Genomic DNA, 19,405 nt, shown 5'->3' with positions numbered 1-19,405 from the left:
TTGGATGGCATCACTGACTCAGTGGACATGAATTTGAGCAGACTCTGGGAGATGGTGGAGGACAGGGAAGCCTAGTGTGCTGCAGTTCATGGGGTTGCAGAGTCAGACATGACTTAGCGACTGAACAACAACAAGAACCTTGTTATAAGCAGTGTTTATTCCAGAGAGGAGTAAGTTCTTCAAGGCAGCTCTCTAAAGCACACAGGACATGGGGCTGCCATGGCTTGTCCAGGACACCAGTGCATGCTTGCTCGGTCACTCAGCCATGTCCAGCTCTTTGCGATCCCATGGGCCACAATGCGCCAGGCTCCTCTGGCCATGGGATTCTCCAGGCAAGAATACTGGGGTGGGTTGCCATTTCCAGGGCACCAGCAGCTAGGGTTTATTTTATCCACGAGTGTGTGTGTCTGTGTGTCTGTGTGTGTGAGGGTGAAGGTGAGGCACACAAAACTAGGAAGAAAAAGGCACTGATACTTTCTGGGTTCATGACCTGAGAATCCAGCCGGCATCTAGCTGATAGCCAAGGAGGGGCTTTCGCGAGCCTCTGCCTGTCCCCAGTTCCCTTCCCTTTGTCGTCCTAAAGGCCCCGAGTCCTAAGGGGCCCCGCGGGCTACCTGACGTAAGAGACGTAGGACATCCACTGCAGGTAGGTGGGGATCGTGTCAAAGCTGACGAAGAACCCTGAGAAGAGGAGCACGGGGATGGCCGTGACAGGTCCCACGAAGGTCGCCACCTGGGAGGGGACACAGAAGGACCTTACTCCTGCCCGCCGCCTCCTCCTCCTCAGGGAGCCCGGAGCCTACAGTCCATGCTTCCAGGAAAGGGCCAGAGCTGTCAGGACAGGTCATCCAGGTCATCCAGGGCCAGGATGGCACAGAAGCACCCCTTTGGGGAGGAGCAGGCTGGTCTCCTGCACAAGGAGGGGTCGGGTTGCTGCCCAGAGGCCCAGCTGGACCCAGCAGAGGGGATGGGGGCTGAAAAGCATGGAGGCCCTGAAAAGCAGGGACAGAGACGCTAGTGTGGCCATGAGAGCGCCTGTGCGGCAGGAGGCACACGCCTGAGGAGTTGCCTGAGGAGGTCAGGAGTGAGACTCCTTGGGTGCAGCTGGCATGGGCCCAGCACTCTCTATGGCTGTCAGCTGTGAGATGGACATCACTGCCATTCCCGCCCATGGATGTGGGTGCTGCCCAGAGGCCATGGACATGGAACACGTGGCCACTCAGCAGGGGAGGGGGTGGCAGAAGGCCATTGGTTGCTGACTCCCCAGACTTCTGGCTTTGTTTCCTAAGGCTCAGACTGGCCTGAGCACGTGAAGCCCTGGAGGTGCAAAAACTGTGCACACAGTGGGTTTGGCAGGCTGGGAGTAGGTGGTACCAGACGTCCAGAAGGGGCATGTGGAGGGGCTTGGGCAGGTGGGAGTGTGAGGTGTGATGGGGTTGTCTGGGGAACAGCTGTGTGGATCCACAGAGGCAACAAAACATAAGAATTGAGAGCTTGGCCTCAGAGCTGGCTGTGTGAGTCTGACAAAATCACCCTGCCTCTCTGGGCCTCAGTCTCCTCATCTGTGAAATGGGAGGATTGCACCTAACTTGTGGGGGTGCTTAGACTCAATAAGCTCATGTTCAATCACAGGTCCAGCTGGCCTCTGGGCACAAACTCAGCCCATCCTTGTGCAAAAGACCAGCCTGCTCCTCCCCAAAAAAGTGCTTGGTGACACATAAGGCCACCTGCTGCCGTCCATTTGCCAATCCTGAGCAGCCAGGACACCTTGATCCCTTCCCCAGGGCCCAACTGACTGACCTGCTGAAGCCAGGCTGGGAAGTCAGGACAGAATCAGGAGGAGGGGTCTCAGGGGCAGGGTACTGAGCCCATGGGGCCCACAGCCCCAGCCACATGGGTGGAGGTGGGGAAGCGAGGTTCGCCCCATGGTACATCCTTGGCTGGTACCTGCAGTGACGTGGATGCGGCTCCGATCAGCAGGCCCAGGGACTGCGCCACCAGTGAGGTCATGGTGCCCAGTGCCGCGAACAGGACGAAGCGCACAGCGTCAGACGGCTGGGACGTCATCCAGTACACGATACTGCAGTAGGCCACGGGGAACATGATCTGGAAACACAGGGCCCGTCACCCTCACCTGCAAGCCGCGCTTCCCGCCCCCTGGGGATGCTGGAGAGCCCCACCCCGTCACACCACGCCAGGGCACTAGCGTACCTGAAAGGGCACGTCTGCCATGGTCTTGGCCAGGTAGTAGGCCTTCAGGCTGTACCAATAATTCAGGTGTTCTCGGAGAAACACGCTCATCTCCAGAGGAACTAGGGGGAAGGAAAATGAAAAGGGTCACTCGGACATTACAGCACACCAAGAACTCAGACAAGGGTCTCCTGCAAGGCCCTCTGCAGCCCCAACTTGGGGCTGTGAACCTGAAGAGCTTCAAGTATTACTATCTGGAGTTTGAATGGAAAGGTATGAAATGATTCACCTGCCTGGAGAAACTGCCTGGTACACTGGCACCACTGTAGAGACTGGTCCAAGTATCTCCTGCTGAACCTGTTTTCACTGAGTAACTGACAATGCAATCCCTTCCCCCGGCAAGTCCTCAGAAGCTGCTCCTGGAAATTCAGGGCAACTTACGGAAGAGGCATTGCCGGAGGAGCTGTCTAGGCTGGGAGACCTGGGGAAGCCAGTTTTCCACACTGTCCCCCTGAAGCGGCCAAGGGCAGCCTGCTCTGCAAGCAGCCTAGAACTGCACAGAAATCCACCTAGAACAGCACTGCTGCATGCTAAGTCGCTTCAGTCGTGTTCAACTCTTTGCGACCCCATGGACTGTGGCCCGCCCGGCTCTTCTGCTCATGGAATTTTCCAGGCAACAATACTGGAGCGGGTTGCCATGTCCTATTCCAGGGAATCTTTGCAACCCAAAATAGCTTTACCCACTCACAAATTTGGCTGCACCAGGGCTATCTTAACTGAATGAGGTAATGTTCACACAGTAGCATTTGAGGGGTTCCCAATTAGAAAACCTTTTAAAATCTCTCAGCCTTCCACCAGGCTTATAGATTTTCCATTAGTGATTCACTCCTTTGGCTTAAACACGTATGCATTTTCTCATTGAACAGACCATACAATCATACCTACATCTGTCAACAAAGAAAACGGGATTAAAAAAAAAAATAAGACCCTCTATGTTTGTGGCCAAGCAAGCCACAACCTAGTGGCAGACAAAGAAGGCGGGGTGGGCGCGGGCTGGCCCAGGCACTCACATGTGAGGACGGTGGGCATGAGGGCCGCGAACATGAGGAAGAGCATGGAGAAGAAGAGGAAGCCGGAGTTGCTCAGGACCTTCTTGGCTTCGTTCCCAATCCCCAGGTAGAGCAGGCCAATGAGGAGGCCAATGCCGATGTGGGACGTGATCCGCAGGTGCGTGAGGACCTGGGCAGGCGAGATCCACACTCAGGTGTGCAAGCCCGGAGGTGGGCGGTGAGAGGACAAGGAGACCAGGGGCCCCAGAGGTGGCAGTCAAGGCTTCTGCCCCTTCCCTCCAGGAAGGTGGCAGTCAACCCGCTTCTCCTGAGGCCTGTGCATTGCAGGCGGATTCTTTACAACTGAGTTACCCAGGAAGCCGATTCATTCACTACCCTTAGTTTAAGCTTCCCTTATACCAAGCCCAGGACCCTACACCAGCTCATACGCACGCACACACACACACACTCACACATGCACACTCACAGGGCAGCATTTTACTGATGTTCAAGCAGAAGGAACTGCTATCCTGCGTTTAATCCCCTTCAACATAGCAAACCAGGACTGTGTCCCTTCAGAGGAGGGGACAAGTGACAAGAATGGTGGTAAAGCGGATAAAGAATGGCCACAGGACAGACCCACCCTTGCAGAGCACAGCCTGGATGGCTACCAGCCCCTCCATCTTTCAAACTGGGTTCCGGAAGCTCCTGGGCACTCAGGGACCCCCTACACGTGCTGTCAGATTGTCCACTTGAAAGGCTGGATCTTGTTCTGACTTCCAATCCTTCACCAACTCCTTCCTCTGCTGGGTGGAGCTTCCCAGAGGGAGGAATCCCCTCCCTGATGCCAGCCTTGGCCAATGGAATGTGAGCACCAGTGACAGGTTCCTCCACCCCGCCAGGAGCAGGAAGCTATAAGGGCTGCCACTGGGTTTCTCTGACACTTTCCCCTGTCGTGCTCTAGAAAGAATCCAGTCCTCCATTCTGGGTCCCCAGACGAGAAGACACACGGGGCAGGACCACAACCCACAGCCGCCCACAGGTTACACGAACCAGACATGACTACTGTCATAACCACTAGCAGCCGGGGAGTGTTTGTTACTGTGGCGTCACAGAAAGCTGACTGATGCAGACAGAGGAAAGCGCAAGCAGATGAACAGACCCCAAGGTGACCCCTCAGCTTCCGTTGCCATGGAGACCACTGCACACCGCCTTACCGAGTCCCTCATGATGCTGAGGAAAGTCCTTTTGAAGAGGATGCAGAACTGGGTGAGGCAGCTGGCAGAGAAGCTGTGGCAGCCTTCCATGGAAGTGGAGTCCTGGGGACACACCAAGAGGGCGAGGAGGGGTGAGCCCCCGGCCCCCGGATGCCCCCTCCTCTGAGCCGAGGAAAGTGCTCGTGCAGCAGGCGTGCGGGGCAGCGTGCAGCGCTCCCGGGGGCTGGGGGTGTGCATTACCTTTCTCCACCCCTTCCATCGTTTTGTCTGGTTTACCTCTTCAGAGGGCCGGTGCCAAATAAAAGGATTCACCTCGGCATCGCCCTCAGGCTCTCTCCTGCAGTCAGAGTCGCACTTGCCCTCCCAGACCGCTCTCACCAGGCGGCCGTTCTGGTCGCCGTACTCGCCGGACGCGACTTCCATGACTGCACAGAGGAGAGAGACAGAGGGCTCAGCCCAGGCATTGCTCATGCGGGCCTCTTTCCTCTGCAACAAAGTCAGTAATCCAGTGGGAATATCTTTTAACTGATTATATAGATGCCGCGTGAGGATGCTAATGATGTGATAAAAATCATTTAGTGGCCAGTGTTGTTTCCGTTCTCAACACCCAGCAAGGCCGTTGATCACATCAGGAGCCTGGAAATGCAAATACAGATTATGATGCTGGACAGCCCGAGAAGTCATGAGCTCATGCATCGATTAACTTATTCATCTGTCGTGTTTACTGAGTGCTGGTCATGGGCATGCATGCATCAGAACTGGAGTTGGGAGGAGGGCACAAGGAAGCAAGATTCCTGGTGGGAAGGCAGTTCCCAGGATGAGGGTGAGCGATGAGTGCTGGGGCAGCTCTTTGGGACCAAGAAGAAGTGCTGGGGGTTCTGAGAGGGGTGCGCTGAGCTCCCTGCGGACACAGGTTTTGGACTATAAGCTCCACCTCTCAGATCCCAGGGAGCATCACCTCCACTGACCCTCCTTGACCCTGGTGTCATGCCTCCTCTGTACCCAGAGTGTCCAAGGTCCCACGTTGCTCCTTCTCTCCGGTTCCACCCTCCCCTGGCACCTGCTGCTTCTTCCTCTCCTCCCACCTGCACTCTCCCTCCACTCTCCCCCATTCCTCCTGGTGTGGGACCTGACCCTTCATCTCATTAAGATTCTTGCTAATGCAATGCCCCCAGGGACCCTCTCTGGCAAAACCAGCTGTTTCCAGAGCCCAAGCCAGGACGGCTAACTCTCTCTCCATCCGATCACACCGGGAGAGCCTGGCCCCACCAGAATGTCACAATCAATGACACCAACCCAGCCAGAACTGCCTGCTCTGGTGGTCATTTACACCCACCACCCTCCAAACAGGCCTTCTCTCCCCACGCCTCTCCCTCTCCTCAGGCGTGATATTAAGGAGCCCCTCCCTGGGCTCTCCCCAGTGCCCCATTCCTTCTCCTCCCATCTGTCCTTCCCTATAGGTCCTCACCTCTCTGCTGGCCATGGACCTCACCGCCCTTCCCTGTTTAGCAGCACCTGTCCCCCACTGTCCTTGCTCCTGAACAACTATGCAGCCAGCCTGACCATCCCCACCATCAAGGATGCTTAAGACTCCTCCTCCTCTCCCTCGGCCCACATCTCCTTCCCACTCACCCCACTCTGGCCTGGCTTCGTCAGAGCTCCCTTATTGTAAGAGAGAGGCATTTCCCAGCAACACCATCTCATGGAACACAATTTGGGAGAGGATGTGTAGGAAAGGTGGGGTCTGGGGAACTGGTGGGGCTGGATGCTTGAAAGTAAAACAACTGAGTGAGAAAGGCTGATGACCAGGAGACCAAGAAGGAGGAATAGAGTGGGCTGAAGCATGCCCCACCAAAAGACTCATGTCCATCTGGAATCTCAGAATGTGGCCTTCTTTGGAAAAGGTTATTTGCAGATGTAATTGGTTTTGGATCTTGAAATGAAATTATCCTGGATTTAAGATGGGCCCTGAATCCAACTGAAGGCAAACGGAGAAGGGGGCGGCAAAGGATGAGATGGTTGGATGGCATCACCAACTCAATAGACATGAATCTGAGCAAACTCCAGGAGATGGTAAAGGACAGGGAAGCCTAGCGGTGCTGCAGTCCATGGGGTTGCAGAGGCGGACATGACTTAGCGACTGAACAGCAACTGAATAAAATGACTGGTGTCCTTATTAGAAGAGGAGGTGACATACAGACACGCACAGAGAAACACAGAGAAAAAAGCCATGTGAAGACAGAGGCAGAGACTGGAGGGATGGGTCACAGGTTAAGGACCACTGGAGCCTCCAGAAGCTGGATGAAGCAGGAAGGACCTTCCCCCAGAGCCTCAGGAGGGAGCCCGGCCCTGCAGACACGTTGACTTCTGGCCTCCAGAGTCTGAAACATGACTTCCTCTTGTTTCAGACCACCCAGCTTATGGGGCCCCAGGGAAGCAGGACACGATGGCCAGGACAGGACCCCACGCACCGTGGCCGAGGGGGAGGATGGGACGGGGTCGGGGTGTACAAGCACTTGGTGGTCTAGTGACTACGAAGCTCAAAAGAAAAAGCACGCAAGCAACGGGGGTTGCAAGTTCTTGCACTTGGACAGCAGGGAGCAGAAGTGGTGGACCTGACGGGAGGACGGGAGATGGTTCCAGAGGTGCCGGACACAAAGAGGTTGCCATCTGTAGATAAACGCGCAGGCTGCGCAATGGGCAGATCTGGTGGGGAATGACTTGGGATGTTGGTGTCAGTGCCCTGGAGGGTCCTGGCCAAGAGGAAAGGCCAAAGCGGGAGCCCTGGGGGCACCAAGCATGCAGCTCATAAAGCATGAGCTGCAAAGCCCAGAAGCTGCAGCCTCTGGGTCAGGAGGAGCGGCCCCTACCGTTAACCTGGGCTCTAGGCTCCCAGGGTGTCAGTCACTAAGTCGTGTTCGACTCTGTGCAACCCCACTGACTGTAGCCTGCCAGGCTTCTCTGTCCATGGAATTTTCCAGGCAAGAATACTAGAGTGGGCTGCCATCTCCTTCTGTAGTTGATCTTCCAGACCCAGAGATTGAACCTGGGTCTCCTGTATTGCAGGCCGATGCTTTACCATCTGAACTACTAGGAAAGCCCTGGGTTCCCAGTGAAGTGAAGTGAAAGTCGCTCAGTCATGTCCAACTCTTTGTGACCCCATGGACTATACAGTCCATGGAATTTTCCAGGCCAGAATACTGGAGTGGGTAGCCTTTTCCTTCTCCAGGGGATCTTCCCAACCCAGGGATCGAACCTAGGTCTTCCGCATTGCAGGCAGATTCTTTACCAGCTGAAGTACAAGGGAAGCCCTGGGATCCCAGAGTCTTGTTCAAAACTGCGTTGGTCAAAATTTGTTGTGTTTGGTTAAAATTTAAGTTGAATTTTTAACATCTGCATTAATCAATGCAAAAGGGATTTTGTTAAAGGTTATTTCTTTTTAGAAATAACTTCCTTTAGACTGGAAGCATCACACAGTCAAGTATCAGGAAATATCTGGCCTAACAACAGATCCCTTGTTTGTAGTCCCAGGTATTTCATCTGGAGGAAAGAAAACCTCTTTTGACTTGGTCTTGAAAGTTCTGCCTCAGGACGGCACTTGAGCTATCTGTGGAATATTAAAGTAATTTCTGACTTGAAGGCTACAGGTAAGAGTGGAAACCCACCAGGAATAAAAAAGACCCCCTTTGGCTGGTCAAGGCTCAACTCACCGAAATCGGCCGGGTTGTGGTAGGTTGGGCAATTCAGACCTAAGTCCCTCAAATATGGTACAAGGTTTGAGACTTTCCCTCGGTACACACACTGTCCTTGACTGAGGACATAAAGCTGAAAAATATAAGAAGGAAAACATCAACTCTGCCTTCCTCTGTAAAGGGAGAGAAACTCTCAATCCATCCATCCAATGATCCACTCAACTACTCACCCACCCATCCATCCATCCACTCATCCATCCATCCATCTATACACCCACTCATCCATCTATCCACCCATCTGTCCATCCATCCATCTATTCACCCCATCATCCACTCACTCATCCATCCATCTATATATCCACTCATCCATCCATCCACCCCACCCATCCATCTGTACATCCACCCAACCATCTAACCACCCACCCATCTACCTATCCATCCATTCATCCATTAACCCATTAATTCCTCTCTCAGGACAGCTTTATGTTACCTTCCAAGGACTCAAAGTTCAAAGGGAAATCCACGATAAGTCAGGAAAGACGGGAGATACCATATGACCAGGAATTATTCACTCTGTTGCCTTTCTTCCCCTCATGCTAAGCACTTGCTTAGGCCAGATTTTGGAGCTCTACACACTGCATTCCTTGGGAGGTTTTGTTTGCTCAGGATGATATAAAAGCCTAAGATTTATAAAGGAGATGATACCGCACAAATATCACAACCTGCTATCTAAGTCTGTATGGCAAGTGTCCCCCTTCTGTCATCAGGGGGGCCATTAATGAAGCCTCAGTAATGTCAGTGACTCATCCAAGACCCTGAGGCTGGACACTAACCCTAGAGAGAGGACACTGGCCAGCTCTTCCTATCTCCTCTGGCCCTGCCACCTGAAGTGCTTATGGCACCAAAGTCTTAAGAAATATAACACCTAAGGCCACTCAAAAATGAAGACACACTCATGAACTAAGCCACGAGTACCCAGATTTGGTTTCACCCAGGCCAATGACAGCGGGCCAACATACCTGGTCGAACAGCTCGAAGAGCTTGGCACTAGGTTGGTGGATGGTGCAGATGATGGACCGGCCGCCCTGGGCCAACCCCTTCATCAGGGAGACAACCTGAAAGCAGGAGGCGCTGTCCAGGCCACTGCAAGTCAAGGGACACCATGAGACGTCTGTGAGCCCCAACCAGATCCCTCATTCAGAGCGCCCTGGTTGTGTCTGTGCAGGCTGGCCTGAGCCCCTTGGCGGGCGGAGAGGTGGCCCCTTCTGCCGGCAGGGAGGGCAGGGCCTGATTACCTGGTGGGCTCATCGAAGAACATGACCGGAGGGTTGTTCACCAGCTCCAGCGCGATGGCCAGTCGCTTCCGCTGGCCACCCGAGAGGCTGCCGGTCCGTGTGTTGGCACAAGACAGCAGGCCCAGGGCTGTCAGGATCTCCTTGACCTGGGGGATAGCAGAAGCAGAGTGGCATCAGAGACCACCTGCCACTTCTTGTCACCTACAGGGCCCACGTGGAAGCCTGATCCCCTTCCCCACCCAACTCCCAGACACACCTGGAGGGACTGTGCATCAGCCCATCCGTTGCCAGGCCTGATGTCCTGATTGGGGAGGCTGAGACCCAGGAGACTGAGAGGCAGGGCTGGGGCCAGGCCAGCCTGGGCTGGTGTCCTGGTCCTGCCTCTGGTTGGCAACCTAGCAAGTCCCTTCATGTGTGAGCCTCACTCAGGGCCAGGGCCGAGAAGGTGTTGGGTAAACACTGCAGAAAGGCTGGATCCATGGACATATAGGTGGACGAGTGACTGGGTCTCTGACCAGCACAAACGGGAGGGCCACCCTGATAGTTTAACGCTATAACAGATAAAATGCTCGACACACGGTAAGCACTCACTCGGCCACAGCTGTCAGTGACACTATTGCTACTGCACATATAGCTCCCGTGAACTCAACCACACAGGCCAGGTCTCCCAGAAAGATGGAGCTCCATCCACACTTGTAAATGGGAAAGAAGGTCTCTGACTCAGCAGTAAGGCAATGACACTGCTTAAAGCTACCACTGCTTCTCTTAGTGACCCTTCTTAGTAACACTGCCCCTGGGAGCTGCCTGGGAACCAAGGTATAAACAGCCCACTGTGTGCTCAGCCCTCCCTGGCTGCCCCCATCACTGATCCGGGATGGACTCAGGGAGCAGGAAGGTCAGAAAAGTTCAGTGTAAACCGTTCATCAGTTTCATCCACAGCGGTCAGTGTTCGGGGTCCATCCTGGTGTCTTCTGGAGGTGGCCACAAGAAGGCAGAGGTCAGCTGCTGCCCTTCTGGGCTCCTTGTCAGGTTCAGCCTCTCAGTGGGTGTGAGGCAACCTGTCACAGAGGTCCTGCCAGAATTCACTGGACCATTGTCCTAGCCCATGGTGGCAGCAGGTAGACCCTAGTCCAGCAACTTCTCTAGGGAGATGAGGTCATCCTCAAGGAGAAGGAACTCGAGGAGGAAAATTTCCACTCTGGCTCTTGAATTACTTCTGCGCGGTCAGGACACAATGTGGCCTTGGTGATGGGAAGGCCCAGGGTGCTCCTGCTCCATGAGCTGGAAGCAGGCAGGTCAGACAGATCTGCATTTGAATCCTACTTGGCCTTTCCCCTGCTGAGCCCTAAATCCAGCTCCACCACCTCTTCCAGAACATACAGCCACTGAGGCATGCCATCCCGGAACCTCGCAAAGAGGCTGCCCAGAAAAGGCCATCTTTCAGGAATGCTTTTAGTCCACTGGCCTTCCCAGGATGACATGGCTGCAGCGGTCTCCAGGAATCCAGTCCAAAGGTTCAGGAGGAAGACCACCCACTCTCTACTTGCACTTTGCCCCACTGGAGGGATGCTGGAGGCGGAGGCCAAGGTCAGCACCTCCTGTTTCCCTTGCGTGCAGGCATCTTGTCTAGGATTCTCTCAGGAGTGACGCCCTGCAGGCTGGTTTTGTTTTAAAGTGAATCAAAAAGAACAATGTCCCCTCCTGGGAGACCTCACTCCTGAGGAAGGCCCCTCACTGTGGGGTTCTCGAGGCTGGGGCCACTTTTCTGGGAAACGAGGTCGAGTGGGCAACATTCCACTACCTGCTGGAACATTCCAGTCTGTTATGTTTCCTCGAGAAGTAAACAACCAGGACCCAGGGACACAACGGGGCTGGAGGGAAATGAGTCAGGGCCTGTCCTCTCCTTGGACAATCACACAGCCCTGCTGATGGTTCTGGGGGTGGGTGGAGCTGGACCCTGCTGAGGACGAGGAGGACCAGTCGGGACTTGACAGACAGAGCGGGTGCAGGGCGGAAGGCCTGGCTGTGGATGCTCCTCTGTGGAGTCAGCTGAGAGGCACACACGTGCTCCTCGCCCCCGCCCTTCAGCAAACGCTCCCTCCCGGCTCCCTCTCCCACCTGGAAAGGCTGGTACCCCGGACCACGCTGCAGGCAAACCATCCCACACCCACTTACTCATGGATCGCATCTGTTCTGGGAGCTCAGACATTAATGAGAGCATCACACTCAGCTTCCCACCTCCAGGAGGCAGCTATGGACAAAAGTCCCAGGCGCTGGAGGCCCTGGCCTCAGGTTTCCAGTGGTTTCCAGGAGGCCCGGCCTGAAGGGTCCCCTCATGGACTTAGTTCTGCTTCACTTCAGGGCCCTCTTCACGCCAGCAAGACCCTCTGAACCCCCACATCTGCTCACCCATCCTCCCAGGGGGCTAGCCTGTGTCTGAGGCTCGCCCTTCAGAACAGCGTGGTGGTGGGAACACCCATGCCTCCCATGCTTTTTCCCCACATCTGTGCTCTGGGGTCTGTTCATCCATTTTATTCCTTTCAGCTACAGAACCAGAGTCCACGCGAAGCATCTGCGAGGAGGGGTTTTCACTCCTCACAGAAATCGGGCTCCCCTACCCTGGATGTGCCATTTCCTCATCCTCTCGAATTCCCACCCGAATCCTCAGCTTTCTGAAGGGTGGGGTTGGGAGAGGAGGGCACAGGGAGGGACAGGAGGGCCCCTAAAGACACACCAGGCTCCAAGGTCATTTGTGCTGCGTGCAGGTTCAGCCATTCAGTCCTGTCCAATTCTGTGTGACCCCACGCACTGTAGCCTGCCAGGCTCCTCTGTTCATGGGGTTCTCCAGGCAAGAATAGTGGAGAAGTTTGCCATTTCCTCCTCCAGGGGATTTTCCCAACCCAGGGATTGAACCTGCATTTCTTATGCTTCCTCAATTGGCAGGTGGGTTCTTCAACCACTAGTGCCACCTGGGAAACCCAAGGAGGTTTACATCACATCCTATCAACCATCACGTTGCTGCTGACATTGTGACTGTTTTCTATGACAGAGGATGAGATGGTTGGATGGCATCACTGACTCGATGCACATGGGTTTGGGTGGACTCCGGGATCTGGTGATGGACAGGGAGGCCTGGCATGCTGTGGTTCATGGGGTTGCAGAGTTGGGCATGACTGAGCGACTCAACTGAACTCATTCCATTTTGCATGGACACATAAAGAGCCAAGTCGCATTGTTGGCACCAACCCCACGGATCTTACTGTCTCTGCTGCTGGCCTGTGGCCCTACAGGCACAGGAAGACAGGATAATATAATAAAAGTAGAATTTCACCAAATCCCATCTTACATTGGAACTCCCACCAGTGCCAGCCATGGGGTGGAGAGGAAGGGAGTTGGGTTTGTCTTAGACAGTATGTAAATATAACAGGCCTCTCCACTAAGTGGGGGCTTCTGGTGCTCCCCGCTGGGTCTGTTTACCCAACACTCTTTGGCTCCCTGGGGTTTCAGGGAGGCAAAAAAGCAATGAAAAGGATCACAAGATCTCTGTCATCTCAGAAACTTGCTTGTGTTATTTTTAAAAGACTGATTAATAACAGGTAAGAACCAAATTTCTTCTTGCAAGTGTGTAGGAGTGGAGGCTGGTTATTTTTAAATGGATGACTAACCATCTTCACTGTTAGTGTTTTATCAAAAACAATGGAGTATAAAGTGTATCAGAAACTAAAAGGGGCAGAGTGCTGGGTCTAAGCCTGAGTTGGCTCCTCAAGCCCGTGTCCTGGCTCCATCCGTGAGCTGCGACATCTATCTTGTGGCAGCACGGGCATTCAAGTTGTGTGCCAGTCCAAGGGCACACTGCTATGCCACTGACCCCCCAACAAAAACAGCCAGGCGCCAAGTCACAAGCCAAGTCAGTCCCCAGAGGCCCCTCCACATGTGACTGCCAAGGGGATTTCACGTGACCCAAGCAGACACTTACCATCTCCCTTCTTCCTTCGTCCTTCTCCTGGAGTTTGAGGTGTGCAGATACCTGAAGGGGACAAGAGCAGCAGTGCGGATCAGAACAGATGGCCAGCAGCAAGACAACCTAACTCAGCGACGGCAGCCCCAGGGCCCCAGGGGCTGAGCTGCCGATAACAGGGGAAACCCACAGAGGTCCGGGCTCCCCACCTCCCTCGGCTTCACTAAGGAAGGTCCCGGAGAGCAGTGAGGCCTGGGATGCTTTCAGTCATTTCAGCGGATTCTCTGCTGGTCCCTGAGGGAAGTTAGATGTGGGCAACTGAACGATGTGGACTCTCCAGGCTTTGGAGGCTTCAAGATCACTGTCAGGAATTTCACAAAGCCACCTGTGAAACCACTGATGGCTTGCCATTGTCCACAATGGGAGTATTTACACCACAGAAATTGGCAAGTGGTACATAAAAGGAGTTAACTGGGAAAGACCCTGATGCTGGGAAAGACTGAAGACAACAGAAGACGGGGGCGGCAGAAGATGAGATGGTTGGACGGAATCACCGACTCAATGGACATGAGTTTGGGCAAACTCCAGGAGATGGTGGAGGACAAGTAAGCCTGGCGTGCTGCAGTCCATGGGGTCGCAAAGAGTCGGACACAACTTAGTGACTGAACGACAACAACATACAGAGAGTCTAGTTTTGTTATTCCTGTTGTGTGGTTTGATATCCCGCCTGCTAGCACACACAGGGCCCCTGACCCTGTCTGGCGAAGGCTTGAGTAGCCATCACCATGGCCAGCTTCCTGCCGATTCCTGGGACCTCGGGAAGCAAGGACTTCAGTCTCCTCCTTGGCACAGCACTGAGGTCAGAACCTGCCTACCTGGTGAGCTACTGAGGCTGCCCAGTGGCCCCGCAAGAGACTGTGGTGCAGGGGTGAGGGGCTGAGAGGCTGAGCTCCCAGAATCAGGCTGGAGCAGCCGCCAGCCATGTGACTCTGGGTGTCATGTCTCAGGCTGCCTGGAGGGTCAGAAGCAGCGCATGGAAGGGCACCACCAAGGGCTCGTGGCCAACGAGCGGGACAGGACCCTGCAGAGTACAAGGGATCCTTTCTCATTGTGCACCAGTGTGCTAAGTTGCCTCAGCTGTGTCTGACTCTTTGCGACCCTATGGACTGTAGCCCGCCAGGCTCCTCTGTCCATGGGATTCTCTAGGCGAGAATACTGGAGTGGGTTGCCATTTCCTCCTTCAGGGGGTCTTTCCGACCCAGGGATCAAACCCAAGTGTCTTAATGTCTCCTACATTGGCAGGTAGGTTGTTTGCCACTAGCACCACCTGGGAAGGCCATCCTTTCTCATTAACTGAGAATAACTCATTTACTCAGTTAATCATTTTTCATTAACTTCACAGTATTTATCAAAGAGATCATGAAGTTCTCAAAACAAAAATGTAATTGATTTTAATTCTGAAAAATAAATGGATTTCCCAGCAGAACCTGGAGACAGGTTAGGGGGAAGACAGAGGGGACAAGAGGAGGCGAAGGTCTCGTTTTCAAAAGAAAGCGGTGACAGAGCTAGAAATCGAAGTGGAGTTTCTCAAACAAGTAACCAGGGAATGAAGCTCTGGTGGCCCCAGATGAAGGTGAAGTGACAATGCGGGAATTCACAGGGTAAGTAGAAATCATGTATTTCCCAACCTCACCATCCTATTTGCAAACTCCTCCTGAGCAGCCCATGCCCCCATGAGAATAGCCACTGGGAGGCCAGAGGGGCTACATGGTCAGGCTGCTGGGCGCTTAGGGCTGCTGGGGCAGCAGGTTAGAAGGCAGACCACCTACCCAACACCTTCTCTGCTTCTCTCTGCTGAACTGAGGATCCCCTGGAATTGCCCTTCAGCCAAAATGCTGGGCATCCACCCCTCTGTGACCTCCTAGAGATGAAGCCTGGCCCCGTGTGTGTCAGGCGTGCAAGGCAAGACCTCTCTTGTGGAAATCCATGGTGAATGCTCGTCTACTGCCCGAGCATGAGGTAGACTAGCTGGGAAGGTCCCCAGTGTGCCAGGAGAGGCCTGGAGACCAGGCGCTGCCTTGCACCGCAGATGAGGAGACGGCAGAGAAGCAGGCAGCCCCACGGACCCATGCTCCATCATGGACAAGGGCTGCCCACTGACTTCCTGGCTGGGAGGCACCCTAGCAGCTTCCATAGCCCACAGCGGGTCAGTGTGGTCCCTGTCCACCTGGCACAGCGCTAGGTCATGGTCTGCTGAAAGAGTACCCTTGCCAGGCCATCCTAGACCCCGCTGTACAAGATGCCCGGGCTAACCGCTAAACTCTCCAAGGCACCCTTTCTCATGTTGTTGTGTAGGATTACATGTCTGATGACCTTGCTGGACTATGTGTGTGGGGGCCTGAGACCCAGAGAGTGAGCAGCAAACACATGTTTTATACCCACCTGGCAGGCAGGTGAGTCAGAGGGACGAGACCCTCAGGGCCCTAATCCAGGCACCAGACTGCCTGGAACTTTGGCCAAAGCCATAGAACACCAATGGGGAGAAAAGACCCTCGACTCGTGGGCCTGGGACTGAGGTCACCCTGGCAGTGGCCCCCACATCAGCGAGGTCAATCACCTTCTCAGAAACCTGGCCTCGATTTTGCCATCCAGGGTCTACAGGGCCTTGGGGGGCTGCCTTGGGTGAGTCCACACAGCACGCGGGGTCAAAACTCTGTGTGAAAGTGGGGTGCCTGTGCCACTCTGCCTCATGCGGAGGGTGGGGGGCAGACGCAGGGGAGGGCGGGGTTCAGGCGCCGCTCCGCCTCATGCAGGGTATGGGGGTAGTCAGGTGTGGGGCTGCAGGCCCCAGGACGCTCACCATCATGGCCTCTTGCACGGTCAGGTGCGGCAGCAGCAGGTCGTCCTGCATGATGTAACAGGACACCTTCCGGAAGCAGCGCAGGTCCCGAGGGAGCCCATTGATGAGGACCTCACCCTTCATGCCGGTCTCCCTGCAGGGTCAGGGAGAGGACGTGTCAGCCCGGCCCCTCCTGCACCGCCTCCCCCTCCTCCAAGGCTGAGGGAAGGGGGAGACCACAGCCCCTCCCAGCATCATCCAACTGGCCCAGGAGGGACACCAAGGTGGGTATGGCCGGGAAGCCCAGATCAATGCTCAGAGGAAGGAACCCCAAGAAGAAAAGGCCCAGTGTGGAAAGGGAGGGGAGAACAAGTGTGGGCCTCTCTGGGATCTCACGTTTGTTACAGGTGCCTACAGACCAAACCAATACATGGATGCTCCTACCTGTGGACATGAAGCCCCATGCATGCCCCTGGCTTTGCAGGGTTATAAGATGAGCATATGAACAATCCTGTGTGTAGCCTCGGTTATATCAAATCCCCCAAAGGCCAAGACTCTGCAGCCCAGGGTGGGACCACTAGGTAGGTCAGAACCAGTTCCTGAGGGCAGCATGAATCTGATGCTGACTGGGAAGGACCAGTACAGGCTCCCTGGGCCCAGGTGGCTCAGAGAAGAGGAGGGGATCTGGGCCCTGGACCCACTAGACTGAGCAGATGGGGAGTTGTTCTCTCAGAGCACAGTGGAGGTGCGGCATCCTGGGTATGCGATGGAGACGGAGGGGCATGGCCCCACCAGCCACACTCACTCCCCCACTCAGACGCACTGGGCATCTCTACTGTCCAGTACGACTCTGGTGCATCATCGCAGCCCAGGGAGGTAGAGGGAGCCACAGGCATACTGCTAGGATCCACCTTATCCAGTGCTGCCTCGCTGATGCCACGAAGAACAGAAACACAGAGAGTCTATGGAGACCAGTGAGGTTACACCTGCTCTCCAACTTCATCTAGCTCACTACTATGACTGTGGGCCCTGGGGTGGGTCCCTTCTTTTCTCCAAGGAATGGGTTGGATCAACTGGCTTCCCAGGGAACTAGCCTGGGAGACCTGTCTCCAGGTTGCCACACGTGGCTCCAGGATGGTGCTGGGCAGTCTGGGCAGGAGTGTGGGTGTGGGGTGAGCTGAAAAATGATTGCATTCACCAAACAGATGCTACTCCCCTGAGGCTTCCCAGAGCCTTAAAAAGTGATGGAGTGGCCCATCACAGCCGCTGGCCCCTGGGAGACCACTGGCTGAGGGTCTGCTCACCTGTACCCAGCCAGGATGTTCATGAGTGTGGACTTTCCAGCCCCAGAAGGGCCCATGATGGCCACCAGCTCTCCACTGTTGAACTTTCCAGAAATGCCCTTCAAAAGGGTCTTGTATCCTGTGAAAAAAGGATCACGTTCATTTCCAGCCATCCCAGGACATAATGGTTCTCTCCCCAGTGCTATAGAGGCAAACACACATTATTTTATGTAACTGCAGAACCAAGGCCAAAGGCAAGGATTTTCACTCCACAGTATTTATAAAAATGCTGAGTTCTGGGCAAGAAAATGGACCTCCTGTCTTTTAGATGCCTCTGCCGACTTTCTCAGTTGCATTTCATGGGTTATATTAGCGATAAGTACCAGTGGGTGTATAATGCTGTAGCCTTTACAAAGCCCTTTCCTGGACATCACCTAGGGCAGCCATCCCTAATCTTTTTGGAACCAGGGACCAGTTTGGTGGAGGACAATTTTTTTCACAAACTAGGGGGTAGGGGGTGGTTTGGGGATGATTCAAGCACATTACATTTATTGTTCACTTTATTGCTATTGATATTATTATTATATCAGCTCCACCTCAGATCATTAGGCGTTAGATCCCAGAGGTTGGGAACACCTGATCTCAGGTACGAGGAATCCATATAACTTATCTATTTAAAATCTATATTGGTATAAATTATTTATGTAGAACTTATCCACATTTGTAATTAAATGTTTCATATACTAATAATTCATTACTAATTGAAAGTTTATCATTTTGCAGTTATACCACATTGCTTTGGACTTTCTGCCAAATCTCCATCAAAGAGCCTTGTGAAAGGACAAAAAAAGAATTACACATGCCAGACAGAGTCACGTTACTTCTTTTCAAGCAGATGGTTGAAGATCTTAAAAGATCCCACGTGCCGCAGTGGGACCTGACACAGTCAAATAAATAAATTTTGTTTTTTTAAAAGGAATCAAATAGAGGCAACTGCATTCATTGAAGATTCCTAATTCAGGGACACTTCTCAGTCCCTGAGAAACATTCCGAGGACATGCCCTTAAATGATCAGAATTGGGCAAATTCAGCATTCTGGTTCCCCACGCAGAGCTGAAAGGGGCCTGATGAGGACAGGGCCTTTGGGGTACCTGACGAGCCCCTAGTCACTCCCTGGACCCCAAACCCATGTTTACTCAAACGCCAGCTTGGGTCTAGGTCTCGGCATCTTCTCCCAGTGGCCTCTCTTCTTTCACAGATGGGAACCCCAACCCCCCACTTGTCACCAGGCGCCTCCCTGATTTGAATGGGGAGTCAGTCCCTGAGGACTTTTTAATCAGGCCGAGAGAAGCAAAGGGCAGGAAGCTTGCAGCCTTGCGACTTGACTCATTATGGGGAGTGGCGGTCACCAGGGAGGCCTGAGACAGTCATCCTGGGGGCAAGGGACCGAGTGGCAGATGGACAGGTTGGGGGGCACCTGGGAGAGCTGCTCAGGTCTGCAGGTGAGTCAGATTCTTGCCACTGGGACGTCAGTGATGGCAGGTGGACAGACACACAGCAGGGAAGCCAAAGAAGACAAAGGTGGGGGTCAAGGACCCTGATAGGTTACACCTGCCCAGCCGTGGACACAGATAGAAGAGCTGGGGGACAGCAGGGACCACCCCCGCCCCAGTGGGTAGAGCTCCAGAGTGGGCTCCGTCCACATGGGAGGGAGCTCTGTGGAGGGGGATCCCAGGGGACTGGTGTGACATCATCGAGGGAGTGCTAATGCCAGGCATCTGCTCAGTACCAGTCTCCTGGGGGATGCAGGCGGCTTTGGGGTTACTCTAGTGCAAACCCTCCTTCAGCTCTGTGCTTCCCCGAGTTCAGAACCAGCCAACCC

The 19,405-nt window shown here is 54.2% G+C and overlaps 1 protein-coding gene across 2 annotated transcripts in view; it reads right to left on the bottom strand.

Annotated features, from left to right (window-relative positions):
• The window catches only part of ABCG1 (ATP binding cassette subfamily G member 1), a 66,587-nt gene that overhangs the window by 4,584 nt on the left and 42,598 nt on the right, over positions 1–19,405 (bottom strand). The window contains exons 3-14 of one of the 2 annotated variants that reach the window (XM_069581562.1): positions 17,545–17,662; positions 16,262–16,394; positions 13,420–13,470; positions 9,444–9,589; positions 9,168–9,291; positions 8,167–8,281; positions 4,697–4,881; positions 4,457–4,558; positions 3,261–3,429; positions 2,212–2,312; positions 1,948–2,106; positions 615–733 (exon numbers count right to left, since the gene is read on the bottom strand). In XM_069581562.1, the coding sequence (XP_069437663.1) occupies positions 615–733; positions 1,948–2,106; positions 2,212–2,312; positions 3,261–3,429; positions 4,457–4,558; positions 4,697–4,881; positions 8,167–8,281; positions 9,168–9,291; positions 9,444–9,589; positions 13,420–13,470; positions 16,262–16,394; positions 17,545–17,662 (1,522 nt within the window). The remainder of the gene's footprint in view (positions 1–614; positions 734–1,947; positions 2,107–2,211; positions 2,313–3,260; positions 3,430–4,456; positions 4,559–4,696; positions 4,882–8,166; positions 8,282–9,167; positions 9,292–9,443; positions 9,590–13,419; positions 13,471–16,261; positions 16,395–17,544; positions 17,663–19,405) is intronic. The other variant, XM_069581571.1, reaches the window with a different exon arrangement.

The sequence above is a fragment of the Ovis canadensis genome, chromosome 1 (genome assembly GCF_042477335.2).
Source record: "Ovis canadensis isolate MfBH-ARS-UI-01 breed Bighorn chromosome 1, ARS-UI_OviCan_v2, whole genome shotgun sequence".
Lineage (NCBI taxonomy): Eukaryota > Metazoa > Chordata > Mammalia > Artiodactyla > Bovidae > Ovis > Ovis canadensis.
The sequence above is the reverse complement of the archived record's forward strand: the minus strand, read 5'-3'. Positions and strand labels throughout refer to the sequence as shown.